The sequence below is a fragment of the Gadus morhua genome, chromosome 14, assembly GCF_902167405.1.
Source record: "Gadus morhua chromosome 14, gadMor3.0, whole genome shotgun sequence".
NCBI classification, from domain to species: domain Eukaryota; kingdom Metazoa; phylum Chordata; class Actinopteri; order Gadiformes; family Gadidae; genus Gadus; species Gadus morhua.
This window is the reverse complement of record NC_044061.1, coordinates 22600387-22614733: the sequence shown is the minus strand read 5'-3', so window position 1 is coordinate 22614733 and position 14347 is coordinate 22600387. Positions and strand designations below refer to the sequence as shown.

At 43.9% G+C, this 14347-nt stretch overlaps 2 protein-coding genes across 3 annotated transcripts; one reads left to right on the top strand and one right to left on the bottom strand.

Moving 5' to 3' along the window:
- The first annotated feature begins 162 nt into the window (after positions 1-162).
- On the top strand, positions 163-2650 carry c14h16orf46 (chromosome 14 C16orf46 homolog). 2 transcript variants are annotated; one of them, XM_030377261.1, is made up of 3 exons: positions 163-509; positions 651-842; positions 1271-2650. In XM_030377261.1, the coding sequence occupies exons 2-3, from the start codon at positions 669-671 to the stop codon at positions 2210-2212; spliced, it is 1116 nt and encodes a 371-aa protein (XP_030233121.1). In that variant the 5' UTR covers positions 163-509; positions 651-668; the 3' UTR covers positions 2213-2650. The 2 variants fall into 2 exon arrangements, with proteins under 2 accessions (XP_030233121.1, XP_030233119.1); XM_030377259.1 differs by having other exon boundaries at positions 176-509; positions 639-842.
- Positions 2651-4530: 1880 nt separating this feature from the next.
- atmin (ATM interactor) lies at positions 4531-10114 on the bottom strand. The gene is made up of 4 exons (XM_030377258.1): positions 9642-10114; positions 6754-6879; positions 6451-6650; positions 4531-6328 (listed from the first exon to the last, which is right to left on the bottom strand). The coding sequence occupies exons 1-4, from the start codon at positions 9873-9875 to the stop codon at positions 4531-4533; spliced, it is 2358 nt and encodes a 785-aa protein (XP_030233118.1). The 5' UTR covers positions 9876-10114.
- Between the last annotated feature and the right edge of the window lie 4233 nt (positions 10115-14347).

The window sequence follows — 14347 nt, the reverse complement described above, 5'->3', positions numbered from 1 at the left end:
CCTCGACTCATCCTCAACATCCCATCCCATTTGGCCTAGGCCTACAGCAAAACGTTATGTTACTTGCATCGCATTATATTGTGTTAGTATACAAAAAATAAACAAAATAAAATAATAAAACACGATACACCCTGCAATTGCCCTACTCATGTGTTTAATTGTAATTGTAAAATATATTTCGATTACGTCACCACATTCCCACGGCATGTTGCTCCTCCCATTTTCCTTGACGTCACACGTCGTGCCAACGCGGTCCCCCTGGGTTGCCATAACGACGACGCTACTACTCTCCTACTCTCTGGATCACATTTCTCGTTCACGGCGCGGATACACCATTTGGACTCGTGCTTTGCTAAATACAGATATAATGGCTCAGTGTTGTGTGTGATTGTGGGACGACGCTGGTCGGAGTCTATGTTAGTGGTGACCAAGCCTGTCCGTTCATCCCCCAAAATCCGATCCTGCTTCGTTTTGATCCGTGAAGCAACAACCAGTGAATCCTTGACAATGTAACTTATGCCCTCACAACAGACTGCATTGTTATTTTACCCTATAGAAAGACAGTATTTTGGATAGAAGAAACTTAAAACAATTTAATGTTGTGTGGTTTAAATTGACTTGTGCATTTACATTTTAAGCATGTGAACTAGGTGCCGTCCCCTTGCATAATGGAAACCGTGAAGGAAGTGGACCAGGATGGTGCGGAGGAGTCCGAGGAGAACGGTCTAGCAGAGGAGGACGTCTCTTACATGGTAGGCCTACTACAGGACATGAGCGACGAGTACTCCATGAAGGAACAGGATCCGTGTGATCTCTACGACTCCTCTGATTGGGACGAGGCTGTAAGTAACCATACACTCCCTTACTCACTCCTTGACCAACTTTACATGTCTAGATTCCTTTGAATACATTTTTCTTGTACCTTTAATTGTATTTTATTCCAGCAGCAGATGGAGCCAATTTGTCCATTTGTTGTTGTATTAGCTAATAGCTAGTGTCTACTTAATTAACATGGTTAGTTGTTTTAATGGTAAGGCTAAACATTTTTGTACAGAGATTTTTCATCTTCTCACTTGAATGCTCATACTCACTTTAAATATCAAGGAAACACAATTTGATGACAATGTATGACACAGTAGATTGGCATCAGACATAAAAAAAAACCAAGCAAGTTGACCAAATGCTTCTAATGCTAACATCGACCTACGTCCTCCTGCATAACTTTAACATGAAACTTGAGAGGAAATAACAGTACGTGCTTCTGGGACAGGTCCATGGTTGGAACAGAGTCTCTGCACTGAGCTGCATGTTTCTCCCTGCGAGAAACTGTAGGAGAACCAAGAGCGACGAGCAGGACCCCCACTGTCTCCTGTGTGTCGACATCAGGCCCCTGGAGGCCCTCACCCCGGACTGGCCCCCTGAGTTTGACCCAGAGTCTGATGGGAATCCCCAGGAGAGTGACGCCACAGTGTCAGGTACCCAGAAAAAACTCTACAACACGACAGTGGGGTCTTCCCCACTGAAGGAGGCCCACCAGAACCACCTTGTCCTCGGGGACAAGATGGCCGACGACACAGAAGTCCCAAGAGAGGTCCTCCAGCCATTGCTGACTGACTACCTGTATCAAGACTACCTATGTTCTAAAGACCCGGCGCTGATGAGCCTCCAACCAGACCTGGGTAATCCCATCAACAGCTTCACAGTGTTGCCCCCTCTAAGAGCACCCCAGTTGGCTTCCCAAGGAGTTGTCCGGCAGGTCTGCGTCAGGGAGAGCCTCGCGGGAGGCGGATCCGCCGCAGGAGGGAGCGCGGAGACGGGCGGTGTGGTGGCGCCCACGGCAGCCAGGGAGGGCAGAGGTGTGAAGAGAACAGAGGAAACAGGAGGAGCCGACACGCTGACAAACACGGAGCCGACTAAGGACACCCACAGGCCGAGCGCTCCACCCAAAGGCATGTATTGTTGTCACTCTCAGGAAAAAAAACGGCATTTGCTCTCCACTTACACTCTGCCCATTCTAAAGAGGTACAGTGTGCCTCTGGGCAAAATAACTGACACCATGCACCGGACTACAGTCTCCTTAGGCCAGCATTTGAGGCAGGCCGTGCGGACTGGCAGTGAGTACAGCCGGCACGAAAGATCCCCCACTCCACAGCTGCCTGTTCTTTTTGGGACCAAGGTCCCAATAGTGGTTTCCAGCCAAAGACCGCTTTGAATACACACTCCCCTCGCTATGCATGTGCAAATAAAAATAGCAAAGAGGATCTATGATTTTCTTATTTGGTAAGTCACGATAATGATTGATGTATTAATATTTAACTTCATGACAGAATCACAGCAGATTTCATCTTATTTGTGTCTTAAAAGTTATAAAAATATGTTATTAATAAACTCATGGCAGGTGTGTCAGTGTTACACTATCCCAGGTTTTTTTTGGTGTTCAAACCCATGTGGATAGATGTGTCTTTAATATGGTTCCTAAATAATTCCATCAAATGTATGTTCTAGTTGTCCGGCAACGATGGCTGCTGCCTCAAAGCCAACAACCTTAATTTGTGTTAGAGGCTGTGGCTATAATGTTATACACATGATGGTCTTAACTTAGTCAAACCTCCTTTTTTTATCCAAATAAACATCGGAAACCATGAAACTACATTGTGAGCATATATGGAAGCCAAGTTATACAGATATCTTATTGCTGTAGCTCAATTAGAAACATTTTAAAGGTATCAGGTTTGTAACTGAAACTTACTTAAAAATGGATCTTAAAACGTAAATGTGATGCTGCAAGGCTATACTTTTTTGAATGAGTAATCTAATGTAATACACTGTTCCCTTAGTTTATTGAGATCATCAGCAGTACAGCTTGGACAAAGAAACCAACAATGCAATCTGGAACTCTAAACATTTAGGCAAACACCGAAGGCCACCAATAAAATGAAAATAATCATTTGTATTGGAAGAATATATAAATTCTTCATGCGATGAATTTTATGGAAAATAAAACACTGTATTACCACTGCGAACTATGACAATTCAACATCTTCAAGCTTTTCTTCTTTGCTTCATTTACATCCATTAACCTTTTAGAAACAGTATACACAGAACAATAAATGATTTGAAGTAAGGTCAAAATACTGCACTTAACCTTGGGTTCAATACATTACAAAATAAAGCAAGTTAAGATTTGGGCATAATGCCACATACATTCCTTTGTTTCTTTTAGGTGACATCTCCAAAGACAAAAAGCATATCTGGAACAAAATAAAAATAAAATACTCTGATTAAGGCACAGAAATAAAATTAAGAAATACTCAAGGCTTGCTGTATATCCAACTGTTCCCCTATAACTCAAAAAAAGGTGTCCGTGCAAATGAGGTAACTGACAAACACACGAAAGGAACCAACAGGTTGTACAGTATCTTGCATCGAAAAAAATATACAAATAAAAATCAATGCACGATGCATGAGTCCCATAGGTCAAAGACGGAATTCAGTAATTAAAGATGGAGGAAATTGAATATGGTTTGCAAAAACAACGTCTCTCTGACTGGAGGGAGAGTAGCTAAACTGTACTCTAAGCCTCAGTGTTTTAGTGCAGCACAACACCGCCTAAAACTCCAGCACAAACTGCTGCTATTGTATACACCTAGTCAGCTAATGAATAAGTCAAGGTGGACGACACCCTTGTCTTGGAACTATCCTCAAGGGGGTTGTCTAGCCGGTGACCTACAGAAATATAGATCATAAGACCCCAACAACCTAAGTACTTGCATTAAACTACAATGCATCATTACAATGTATCGAAGAACTGAGCTTAGCATTTAAATAATTTGTGCCACGTCTAATTAACGGATTTGGGTTACTGAGTACTTTCATGGCTCTGGTGAATTCCTTACATACTTGAGATTGAAGATCTATTTATTTCTTTGTTAGGAAACTAATTCAGGATGGTTTTCACAGTGATAATGCCCCAAGGTACAACATACCTGAAGGACATGCATATCTTGCCACCAATAATGGATAATAATGAGGCCAGTGTCAAACGGATTACATGATGAACTGTATATACACATCTTTCACAAAAAGATTTGGGAGAGTGTGGGCAGGGGGGGAACCATCATTTAGTATTTGTTAAGATGGTGACTCGATTTAATGCACAATAGTGTTACAATTATTAAACTGCTAATACAGACAAAGACAGCATCCACTAGTGCTATAATACAAATCAAACTATACATTTAAACTATAGAAGTAAACATGTTTTCTAGACAGGACTCGCATACAAGGTTATCCTATGTGCAAATAAATATGTAAACGGGCAGGGAGTCAATAAATCATGCCCAGTGAGATAATAAAGTGCATCTTAGCTATCTGGGTGTATGACAGGAAATACGCAAGGGCACGTCTCCCTTCATGGAATGTTCATAGGCCTTCCAGATGCTCCCAGCTTACCAGGACACCACGTGTTATCCAGGACGACAATTGAGAGCAGACACATTCATCGTGGGTAGCAGCAGCACAGAGAGGCCTTCAACTGTTGGGTTTGTCCGGGTGCCGTAAGAGGGCCCACAGACTCTCGCACGTCTGGGTCTCCACGGAACTGAAGTGGGACTCCATATTCCAGGCCAGGTCCGCCGACAGGAAGTCATCCATGACCGTTTGGGTTTCGTTGCTGGTCAGAAAGAGGTGCGAGAGGCCGTCCACCTGGCAGGTGCTGGTCTGGGTCTCTGTGCTGCTCAGCAACCGGCCCTGCTCCGTGTGAGGGACGGGGAGCTGGGGCGAAAGGCCTAGAGGCGGAGGGGGGACGTCCGTCTGGGTCTCCGTGTCAGACGACTCTGTGCTCATGGAGAAGCTGGAGTGTCCCAGGATGCTGCCAAGCGGCATGCGGTTGCCGGCACTCAGCAGGAAGTTGAGGTCAGTTTGCGTGTGCGTGTCAAACATTTCCAGTTCGAGGTCAGTGGCCTGCGTTCGACTGTGCCCAGTGCTTTGTTCCAGTTCTTCCAGCAAGAGGAAGTCAGTCTGGGTCTGAATGTCCAGAGACTCCAGCGGTGTGTCACTGCCCAGCCCTCTGAGCTCACTCTCCTCCGTTTGGGTCTGGATGTGCACGGTATTAAGGAACTCTTCAAAGTCAAAGTCGATACCCGTGTGCTGGTCTTGAACAGAGTCCAGGCCTGGCCCACAGCCTGCAGTGTTATCCTCCAGCACCTGGTGGCCCGACATCGAGTCAGACAACATGTTCTCCAGGTCGTGGAGGAAGGTCATGGTCTGGGTCTGGTTGTCCGACATACTATTGGAGTTGAGGTCGTCGGTCTGGACACCGAAACACATAGGCCCTGCCGACTTCACGTCCTCATAGAGACTGCCCACTCCTGCGGCCGCAGATTGTTCCAAGGCTAGAGAAGTCTGTGTGGAGACGCTCAGAAAGTCACTAGCAAACAGGTCCGAACACATCACCGCCTGGTCGACCTGAACCCTGTCCCTGGACTGCGACACAGCACTCGGGCAGCCTGTCTGGGTCTGCCTGGAGGTTGGGGCAGAAACCAACAGGCCAGAGCAGGGTATTTGGCTGAGGCAGAGACCGTCTGTCTGAGCGGCAATAGTGGATTTAGCTTTGGTGGAGGGGAACGTCTGAGTTTCCACACTGACGGGCAGAAGCACCTCGGCACTGACACTTATGTCTGTCTGGGCACAAGAAGACACGGGTGGATCACCAACCGCACACACTCCCATACCTACACCGACTCCTGCCCCTAAGGGCATCCTAGATAGGCATGATATGTCCGTCTGAATGTTTGTGGATGTGCTTCTACCATGAAGACCTCCAAGGCCACTGGCTGGATCCTGTGAGTACAAAGGCTCTAGACTCACCTGCACCCCAGTGCTGATGGGCCCAAGGCTAGAACGCGAGGAAAGGAAGCTCTCCTTGAAGCCCAGGGCTTTGGAGTCCAGGTGGGGCACCATAGCCCCCATTGCTTGTGGCAGCAGCTGAAGAGCGCTGAGGGAGCCCTTGCAGTCCATCGTAAGCACGACGGACCTCAGAGCACCACTCTCTGTGGATGGTACTAGGACAGGGAGGTGAGTCAGCTGCATCACAGGGAAATTGACCAGGGCCATCTTGGGCTTGGGCAGGAGCATTTTTTTGTGGCTTCTCTGGAGGTATGAGGTTGGATTGGACGTGTCTGGTGCATGACTATTTGTTTCCGCAGAAAAACAACCCACTGATAGTTCCTTGTTGGCACTTAGATTTTGACAGGTTGACTCGTTTTGCCGCACCTTAACAGAACTGCTCATCAGTTTCTCCATCTTACGTTTCTTCACTGGGGGAATCCTGAAATGTAAGACCAACAGAGAACGTGGGGAATGAATTACAAAAGAATGAAAGAAATTTTAACACAGCCAACCACACTTGATGAAATCTTGTGGTTGAGATTTGAGTTGTTGTTTGCATACCTGTGTTCTGTGGGGAGCTCATGTCCCGTCCGGTAGATGTGAGACAACAGTGCAGCCCTACTTGCATACGGGCATCCGCAGGTGCACCGGTAGGTCTTCCCACAGTCCTCCGTGTGTCTCCTCAGGTCCCACTCCGTACTGTAGCCATTGTTGCATTTGGAACATTTGTGCTTCTTCTCTGCATGCATTTTCATAAAGTGCTGCGAATAATACAAATCAACCGAGGAATTACAATCTTTGGCTTACATAAGAAAATCAAGAAATATTCTGTGATTGAAAAATGAAGAACAGGGAAGGCCTTACTTGTTTGACGAGTGAAAACTGGGAGAAGGGCCTGTTAGGGCCTCTGGGGCAGCCCTCAATAGGACAGCTGTAAAGCTTCTTGGACGCAGTCAGCTCTTTCCTAATGGTAGGGTTGACGAGGCCTTCCTGAAGGTAAACATTAAATACAAAGATTTGCGTTAGCCTCACATTTAATGGGTGATTTAAAAATACATTAGATTACATTTTTTACAGAGGTAAACAGAAATTAAAAAACATACTATATTTGTAGTGTGGCCAATAATCAAAGTAATCAAAACAAGAATTGTGGAAATACGCAACCACACAAAATTACTCTTATATATTTCGCAGTCCATTGGAAATATAATGATGATAAGGATTCAAGTCTGTGTCCAATCGTTCCGGTGTGACCCTCTGTCCTCTGTCCTTCGGCTGGTGCTCCTGTGATGAGGTTTGGGTGAAGGAAGAGAGTGGGCGGAGTTGAGGGATAGTCATCAGCCGATGGGGAAAACCTGTTTGGCCTTCAGGCGGTTGCTATCCTCCAACGTTGGTTGATGGTGTAGTGCCATGTGGTTTGGATCCTTTTAGTTTTGGTCTCTTTGGCTGGGTACAAGGGCTGGTTCAATGTTGCGTTTAAAATCATACCACATCCCCAGAGCACTTGTTCCACTCCTGCTAGATTAGATTAGATTAGAAAACTTTATTTATCCCAAAATGGGCAATTTCGTTCACAGTTTCCAGTCTCACTTAATAGATTACTTAATAAATACAATAAATAGCAATAGGAGGTAGACAAAAACATATGTCAAAGGCAGTCCAACACACACATTTAACTCACAATTCATTTCAGCCCGTCAGTAACAACCACCCTGCCCCCGGAAACACCCAGCAACACTGGTGTGCTCTCCACCTACTCCTTACTTTACTACTACACTCAGTCACTACTGATTATGCATATTTAATGTTATATTCTTTTTATTATTCATAACTATATAATTCAACCTCTTATCACAGTGGACTCCCATCTTTGACATATGATCCCTGGTAGACTAGACACCTGTTAGAGGGGGGTTATCCAACGTTACAACATTATTGTAAAGTTTATAATAGATTACAAATCATAATATGAAACATTGAAATGAGGTTCATTGTATTTGTAGGTTTCATCCATCCTAGATTTGATGATAGGTCTGTACTCCAATATCCATGACTGAATTACACTTTGCGTGAGAAACAAATTAAAAAAAAGAGAAAATAATCACATCAAGACATTCTCCCAGGATCATGAATTCCTCTGAATCTAGTACAGCCCATGAAAGCGTATGAATAGATAACTGACAAGGTCATACAGTATCTCCCAAACCAAATGAAGAATAATATTGTAGCTAATATTGAATTCCTTTCAGAACATTGTCTCCTGAACAATGTGTTGTACGGTCTGGGTTCCATCATTCCACTACAAAGAGTCATCAAGAGCTTTTCTCAATACACAGATGAATGAACAAAGCAATGAAACATGGATAAATACAGGGGGCACTGAAAACGTGAGACATGTCGCCAATTCGGGCAAAACCAATCTGACATTGCTCACTAGCAATGTTTTCTGTCAATTAAAGGGCATTGCCCTTCATTCCCTCCACATCTTGAAATATGTTGAGGGCCTGATAGCGCCCCCACGCCAGAACATTATCTAATATTTGTTGATGATAGAGCAGCACCATATTAGTCACAGCATTTGTTGAGGTCCATTCATTCTGCTATAGAACTTACTCAACAACACACTTACTCAAAACCTAGATGTTTCGACGGTTTATTTGGGCAACTTATTATCTTGATTGGCCAATTCAAGGTCAAATTCAGGATCTGGGATATTGAATGTTAGTATATGCTACACGTGAACCTCCTAAGATGGCGCAATTTGATTGGTTCGCTATCTCATATTTGGCAAGATCCCATGATTGACATCTCAAACTCGGGTTATTGCGTGACGGTTTATTTTTGGAGCGTTCTCGTGTAGTACTAAAACAATTATTCGCCTCTGGCGAATAATCAGCGAACAATTAAGTGTCAACAAATTAATAATTGTTAAGTAGTGGACACTTCTATTTTTGGAAAGCATGTGTTGAAGGGAGTGTGGCATCTGATCACTACCATGAAGGCGTGACCATGTTACACGGGACCGGATGTAAACCACCACACAATATCTCCCAAACCAACTTTCTGAAGGAAACATAATGCAACCGACTTAAGTGGTATTATAAATATTATATATAGTATATCATTCCGTTCAGCGGAAACTTGAAATCGTTCTAAACTGACCAATCACAACAATTTCAACCCAAGTCCTTCAAAACATCAGTATCGCATCTTCATAACAACTGTGCCGACATATTCATTCAGCAGGCCTCCGGCCACTCAGTTTTCCGAAGAACAAATTAAAATGCCACATTCACACTCAAAATAACTCAATGTGTGCAAAGGACAAAAGGGACAAAAGGAGACATTCCCCAAGAGAGAGAGAGAGAAAATACCCTATACAACAAAAGACAGATCGACTCAATGCGACTCCCACATTGAATTCGTAAGGCGAAGAAACAGACGACAGATGAATAATAATTAAATAAGATCCCATATAAATTGGCTGTTTTTTGCTCAACCCGTAGTGGTGGGTGGTGTTAAATGGACAACATCACGAAGAAATCGCGGGTTTGGTCAAATCACACTGTGACCTTAACCATGTATCACATAGTGCTGTTTAGGTGAGCGACATTGACAACACCACATTATAACGTCGTATTAGCGTTTATTAAGTACATACACATGACTTGACGTTTCCCCCCCACTCCCAGTGTTGTGTTGGTGAGCCACAAATAAACCAGCATGACCAGTGGGCTCGCTTCGACCATTACCTTCACTCTGTGGGATTTCACCAGATGCATGTTCAACGCAGGTGTGTTGGGGAGGATTTTCCCACAGCTTTCCACAGTGCAGAGTATGTTAGTCCTCACTTCTTTGGTCAGCTCCACGATGGACGGCGTTATTATCTCCCGGGACTGCGAAGGAGACTCTTCGTTTGATTTCGCACTTCCTCTGGAAGCGCTGGCTTTGTGATTCCCTTTCCCAGCAGACGCATAGGCAGCCATGATTGTACGTTGACAACCGCTAGCTTGTAGTGCAGAAAGCCCAGTAGCAGCATATACGTATGTTTGCCATTTAACACCTCGACGCCGTAGTGCTAACCGATGCAGTCACCACCCGCCGCCGTGGATAATGCTCCATACCAACCAGGTACTGTTTACGCATGCGCAGTTGGGAGCACGGAGCGCACCGTGTTTTTGACCGCGGCGTGTACTACACGAGGCCCAAGTATCCCTGACTGCAACCCGCAGATGGTGCTCGCTAAATGTAGGCGGAGTCTACATTGAGCAATGCAAAGCAAATGCACCACCTAGTGCTGGAAATAGTGCAATACATGCATCGAGGATAAAATCTCGGACAAGGCAGATTTCACTTCACAGTTCACCTATTCAAATTAATACATAGCATATTTCCTCTCATACAGGACATTGTCTTATATGATTAATAGCCATTTCTATGGTTATTTATCGTTTATAAATGTTGACACTTTCATTTTCTTTGTCAATGCATAATAAACTTAGCCTACTATGTTGATTGTTTATGCTATCTCATAGATGATTGTCCTGTGAGTGTTAAAATATAGCAGCAAGACTTGTCTCCCAAGGGTCCTCACTGAGATCTACACAGACAAATTAAAGTCAGCATCGAAGAGAACTCTTTTTCTTTTGAGTGCCTGTCTGTTGGGAGTTGCCGGTGTGGGCGTCTATGCCACGGAGTACTCGATTTGGAACAGCACTCACATCTGAAAAATTAACGTAGTCTCACGAAAATACGTGACACTGTCACGTTATTTAATCTATTGAAACGTGATCAGGGACACGTAGGCCTATTTTCTAAATTTCGTATTTCAATTGGAAGTAGGCTATTTGTCGTGTCACTAAGCATGACTTCCAAACTAAGGTTCTGTCCGGGAGCGTTCTCCCTAATGTCCCTTATGGAGCTCCGTACAGATTATGGCGTCACATTAGTGCCATAATTCACTAATGTGATAAAAGATGCATTCGGGCGTATTACATTATTCCACACGCGTAGATATTAACTGCGAGCGCGCAAATGATCTCTGCGCGCGCAAAACAGCCTCTCGCGCGCGCAAATTACCTCAGCGCGCGCAAAACAGCCTCTCGCGCGCGCAAATTACCTCAGCGCGCGCAAAACCTCTCGCGAAAGATGTTTTTAAGCTCTCGCTCGAATTTAATTTTGGCACTATGGGGGAGGGAACCAAGGCAGGGCGGGCTTTCCTATGATTGGCTGTTTCTGAAGCGCGATATTTGATTGACAGCCCTCCTCAGCTCTCCTCTCATTCAATTCTGAATTGAACAGTTAATGGCTGAAACGATAGTTACTTATTGTAACTCTAGATTCTATGAGTATAGGGGCAGCCTTTTAAGGCTATCGATATTGGGTTATCCCTAAGCGTGAGCCGTAGCACTGAAAATTTGTAATACCCGACCACCAACAGCGTGGGCCTCAATAACGTCCGCGTGCGGCGTGCCTCAACGACGTCCGCATTTCGCAGATATAGTCGGGCGCCGGCGGACGTTCTGCTCCCAATAAACAGCTTTTCTTCAGCTATTTAAAGGACAATGAGGCCGACACTTCAAAGGCTGCGCCTATACTCATAGAATCTGGAGTTACAATACGTTCAGCCATTTACTGTACAATTCAGAATTGAATGAGAGGAGAGCTGAGGAGGGCTGTCAATCAAATATCGCGCTTCAGAAACAGCCAATCATAGGAAAGCCCGCCCTGCCTTGGTTCCCTCCCCCATAGTGCCAAAATTAAATTCGAGCGAGAGCGTAAAAACATCTTTCGCGAGAGGTTTTGCGCGCGCTGAGGTAATTTGCGCGCGCGAGAGGCTGTTTTGCGCGCGCTGAGGTAATTTGCGCGCGCGTGAGGCTGTTTTGCGCGCGCAGAGATCATTTGCGCGCTCGCAGTTAATATCTACGCGTGTGGAATAATGTAATACGCCCGAATGCATCTTTTATCACATTAGTGAATTATGGCACTAATGTGACGCCATAACAGATCATTCATTGTTGAAAATTGTCTGTGATAACTAACAAATGACAGCTTTTGGCCACCCGTTTCTACTTACAATTGTCTGTGATAATAACTAACAATACGACAGCTTTTGGCCACCCGTTTCTAATTTCACCTTTGATACTGAGAAATTGTGACAAAACACGGATATATTAAATGCAGGTGCGCTGCTCTGTAGGCAAACCGCGAAGGAAAAAAGGGTAGCTGCTTCATCTGTTCTTTTTAGAATTGTATGTCTTGATGTTTATTTTATCTAGCCATCTATTCTCTTGTTTTTGGCTATGTGAATGAACGTCCGCGTCGATGCCTCGATCGCAAGTCCAGTGTCGCGAGCGGACGTTGCCATGACATCTAGAAATCATACCGTATTTAATGGGTTGTAGTGAGTGTAACATAATTCACCTACAGTATTTTGTTATGTGTAGTTCTTTCAATTGTGTTAGGCATGTCGTTTACTGTCTTGGTGGTTCAGGGATCGCTGTCCCTTTTAAGGATTACGAGCGTCTCATGACGTCAGAGCCCATGCGGGATTTGTTTACCTTCAGCACGTTTTGATTTCCTGTTTCTCTCTTACTAAATAAACGAGTCACACAACTGTGTGCTCAACGTGCGAAATTGTGTCTCTCACTTATGGCAATTTCCACAGGGTTATCATTAATATTGATGTGTAGTGTAGGGGTTGTTTATAACTCGTGAATAATATTGTTTAGAGTAGACCACGGTCTGGGGGAATACTCTGATTCTGATTGGCTGCAGTGCGTGCATTAACTCCCGATATAGCCCTACAGACACCTGCTAAGTAGTTCCAGTCAGTGTTTAGATTCTCTGCCCGAGCACGAGCCCGACGCGGGCCAGGTCGGGCCGATATTTCCCACCACTATACTCGGGCCGGGCCTTTGATCGAGCGTTTTTATTTTTATTTTACCATTGGTTTATTGGCCTAATCTGAGGAGAAATCTATGCCATAAACAGAAATATTATAGGCCTTTATTACACGGGTCTTCTCAATGCCGTGGAACGCTCCGTTCACTTGCATGGGTAGTCCGGTGACTCGTCTACCCCAGCGTCTTCCGTTGCTAAGCGACGTCACCGTCTTTTCGGACAAATTATTTCTCTGCTGATCAACACTACGAATGGCCAAAAGACTTGTATCCCCCACGCGCTTGTATCTCCCAAACCACACGCCACCGGGAAGATATTTTCATACTTCTAATGGATTGATTCATATTTTAAGGTCCTCGGAGTGAGACTTTAAGCAGCTGCAGCAAAAGTGTTGAGACGAAAGATGATAGACATTTATAGAATATTCCCATTCACATTATGATTCTTCGCACGACCTGCAGGTTGGAGAGACTGAAATAACCCCCAAAATGAGTAATAATGTAAAAGCAGCCAAGTCCCACAAATTACTTGAACTATTTATTTCATTGTTTCGTTGATATGCATTATTGATAAGTTTCAAGCATATGGATTTAATGCAATATCCACAAACAGTTCAAAATGGTACCATGATATGCGGTCACAGGTACATAGTTATCACCTGACATACATGTCACGGGTTGAAATCAAAGGCAGTACAAATAGATAAAAATGTAGCTGAAGTTTCAAATGTCTTGTTTATTGTATTAACCAGTTCATTTCTCTTTTGTGAAAGTCACCAAAGTCCAAAAAGGTTAAACGCAAGGTCACAGGCTAACAGTGGAGCTGTGTTGGGAACCAGCAACCAAGAGCTTCCATGGAAACTTTCTACCCATGTTAAATAGATTTAGTTGGCAGTTCCTTTTCTGCCCATTCTTTTTTAAACTTGTGGAAGCACTTTGCAGTAGCCTACTGGGAGACACCATTTCTAACGGCAATGGAGCTAGATTCTAAAAATATCAAAAGATGCCCAAAGCAAATACCTTTAACCCATAGTTGTGTTTTATCAAATTAAAAAAAATTGAGTTTCATTGACCACAAATTGAGCAGAAATATTTTGCATACAAATCTTTAAATAGTTTAACCACATTAAGAAAAATACATTCGTTAATTTGTTTTTATTAGTGAAGCCACAAGTTTTGCACATTATCCAAACAGAATACCTGAAATGTTGATATTTTCAGCCCTTTCGGGTTAAAACAAGAGAAAAGGACAACCTAACAAGAGTGAAAAGTTTGGGTTAGGTGACCTATAGTTCAAACATGTCCCTGGTCAGGTAGACTAAATAAAAGTGTATTCCCAATTGCTCCAGGACAGTCGTGTAATTTACTTGTGAGCTCTCCCTCAAGCCTAGAGAGACAGTGTTGAACCCCCAACTGAAAGGGGGTATTTGCCATTAGTATGAGTGACAACATTTAATGGCTATTAATTTAGTTCATTATATTTAGCCGATTTGAATAGACTTTTCTAGCAGGTGAGGCTGTCAAAGAACTAAATATGGAGCAACTACAAAAAGTAA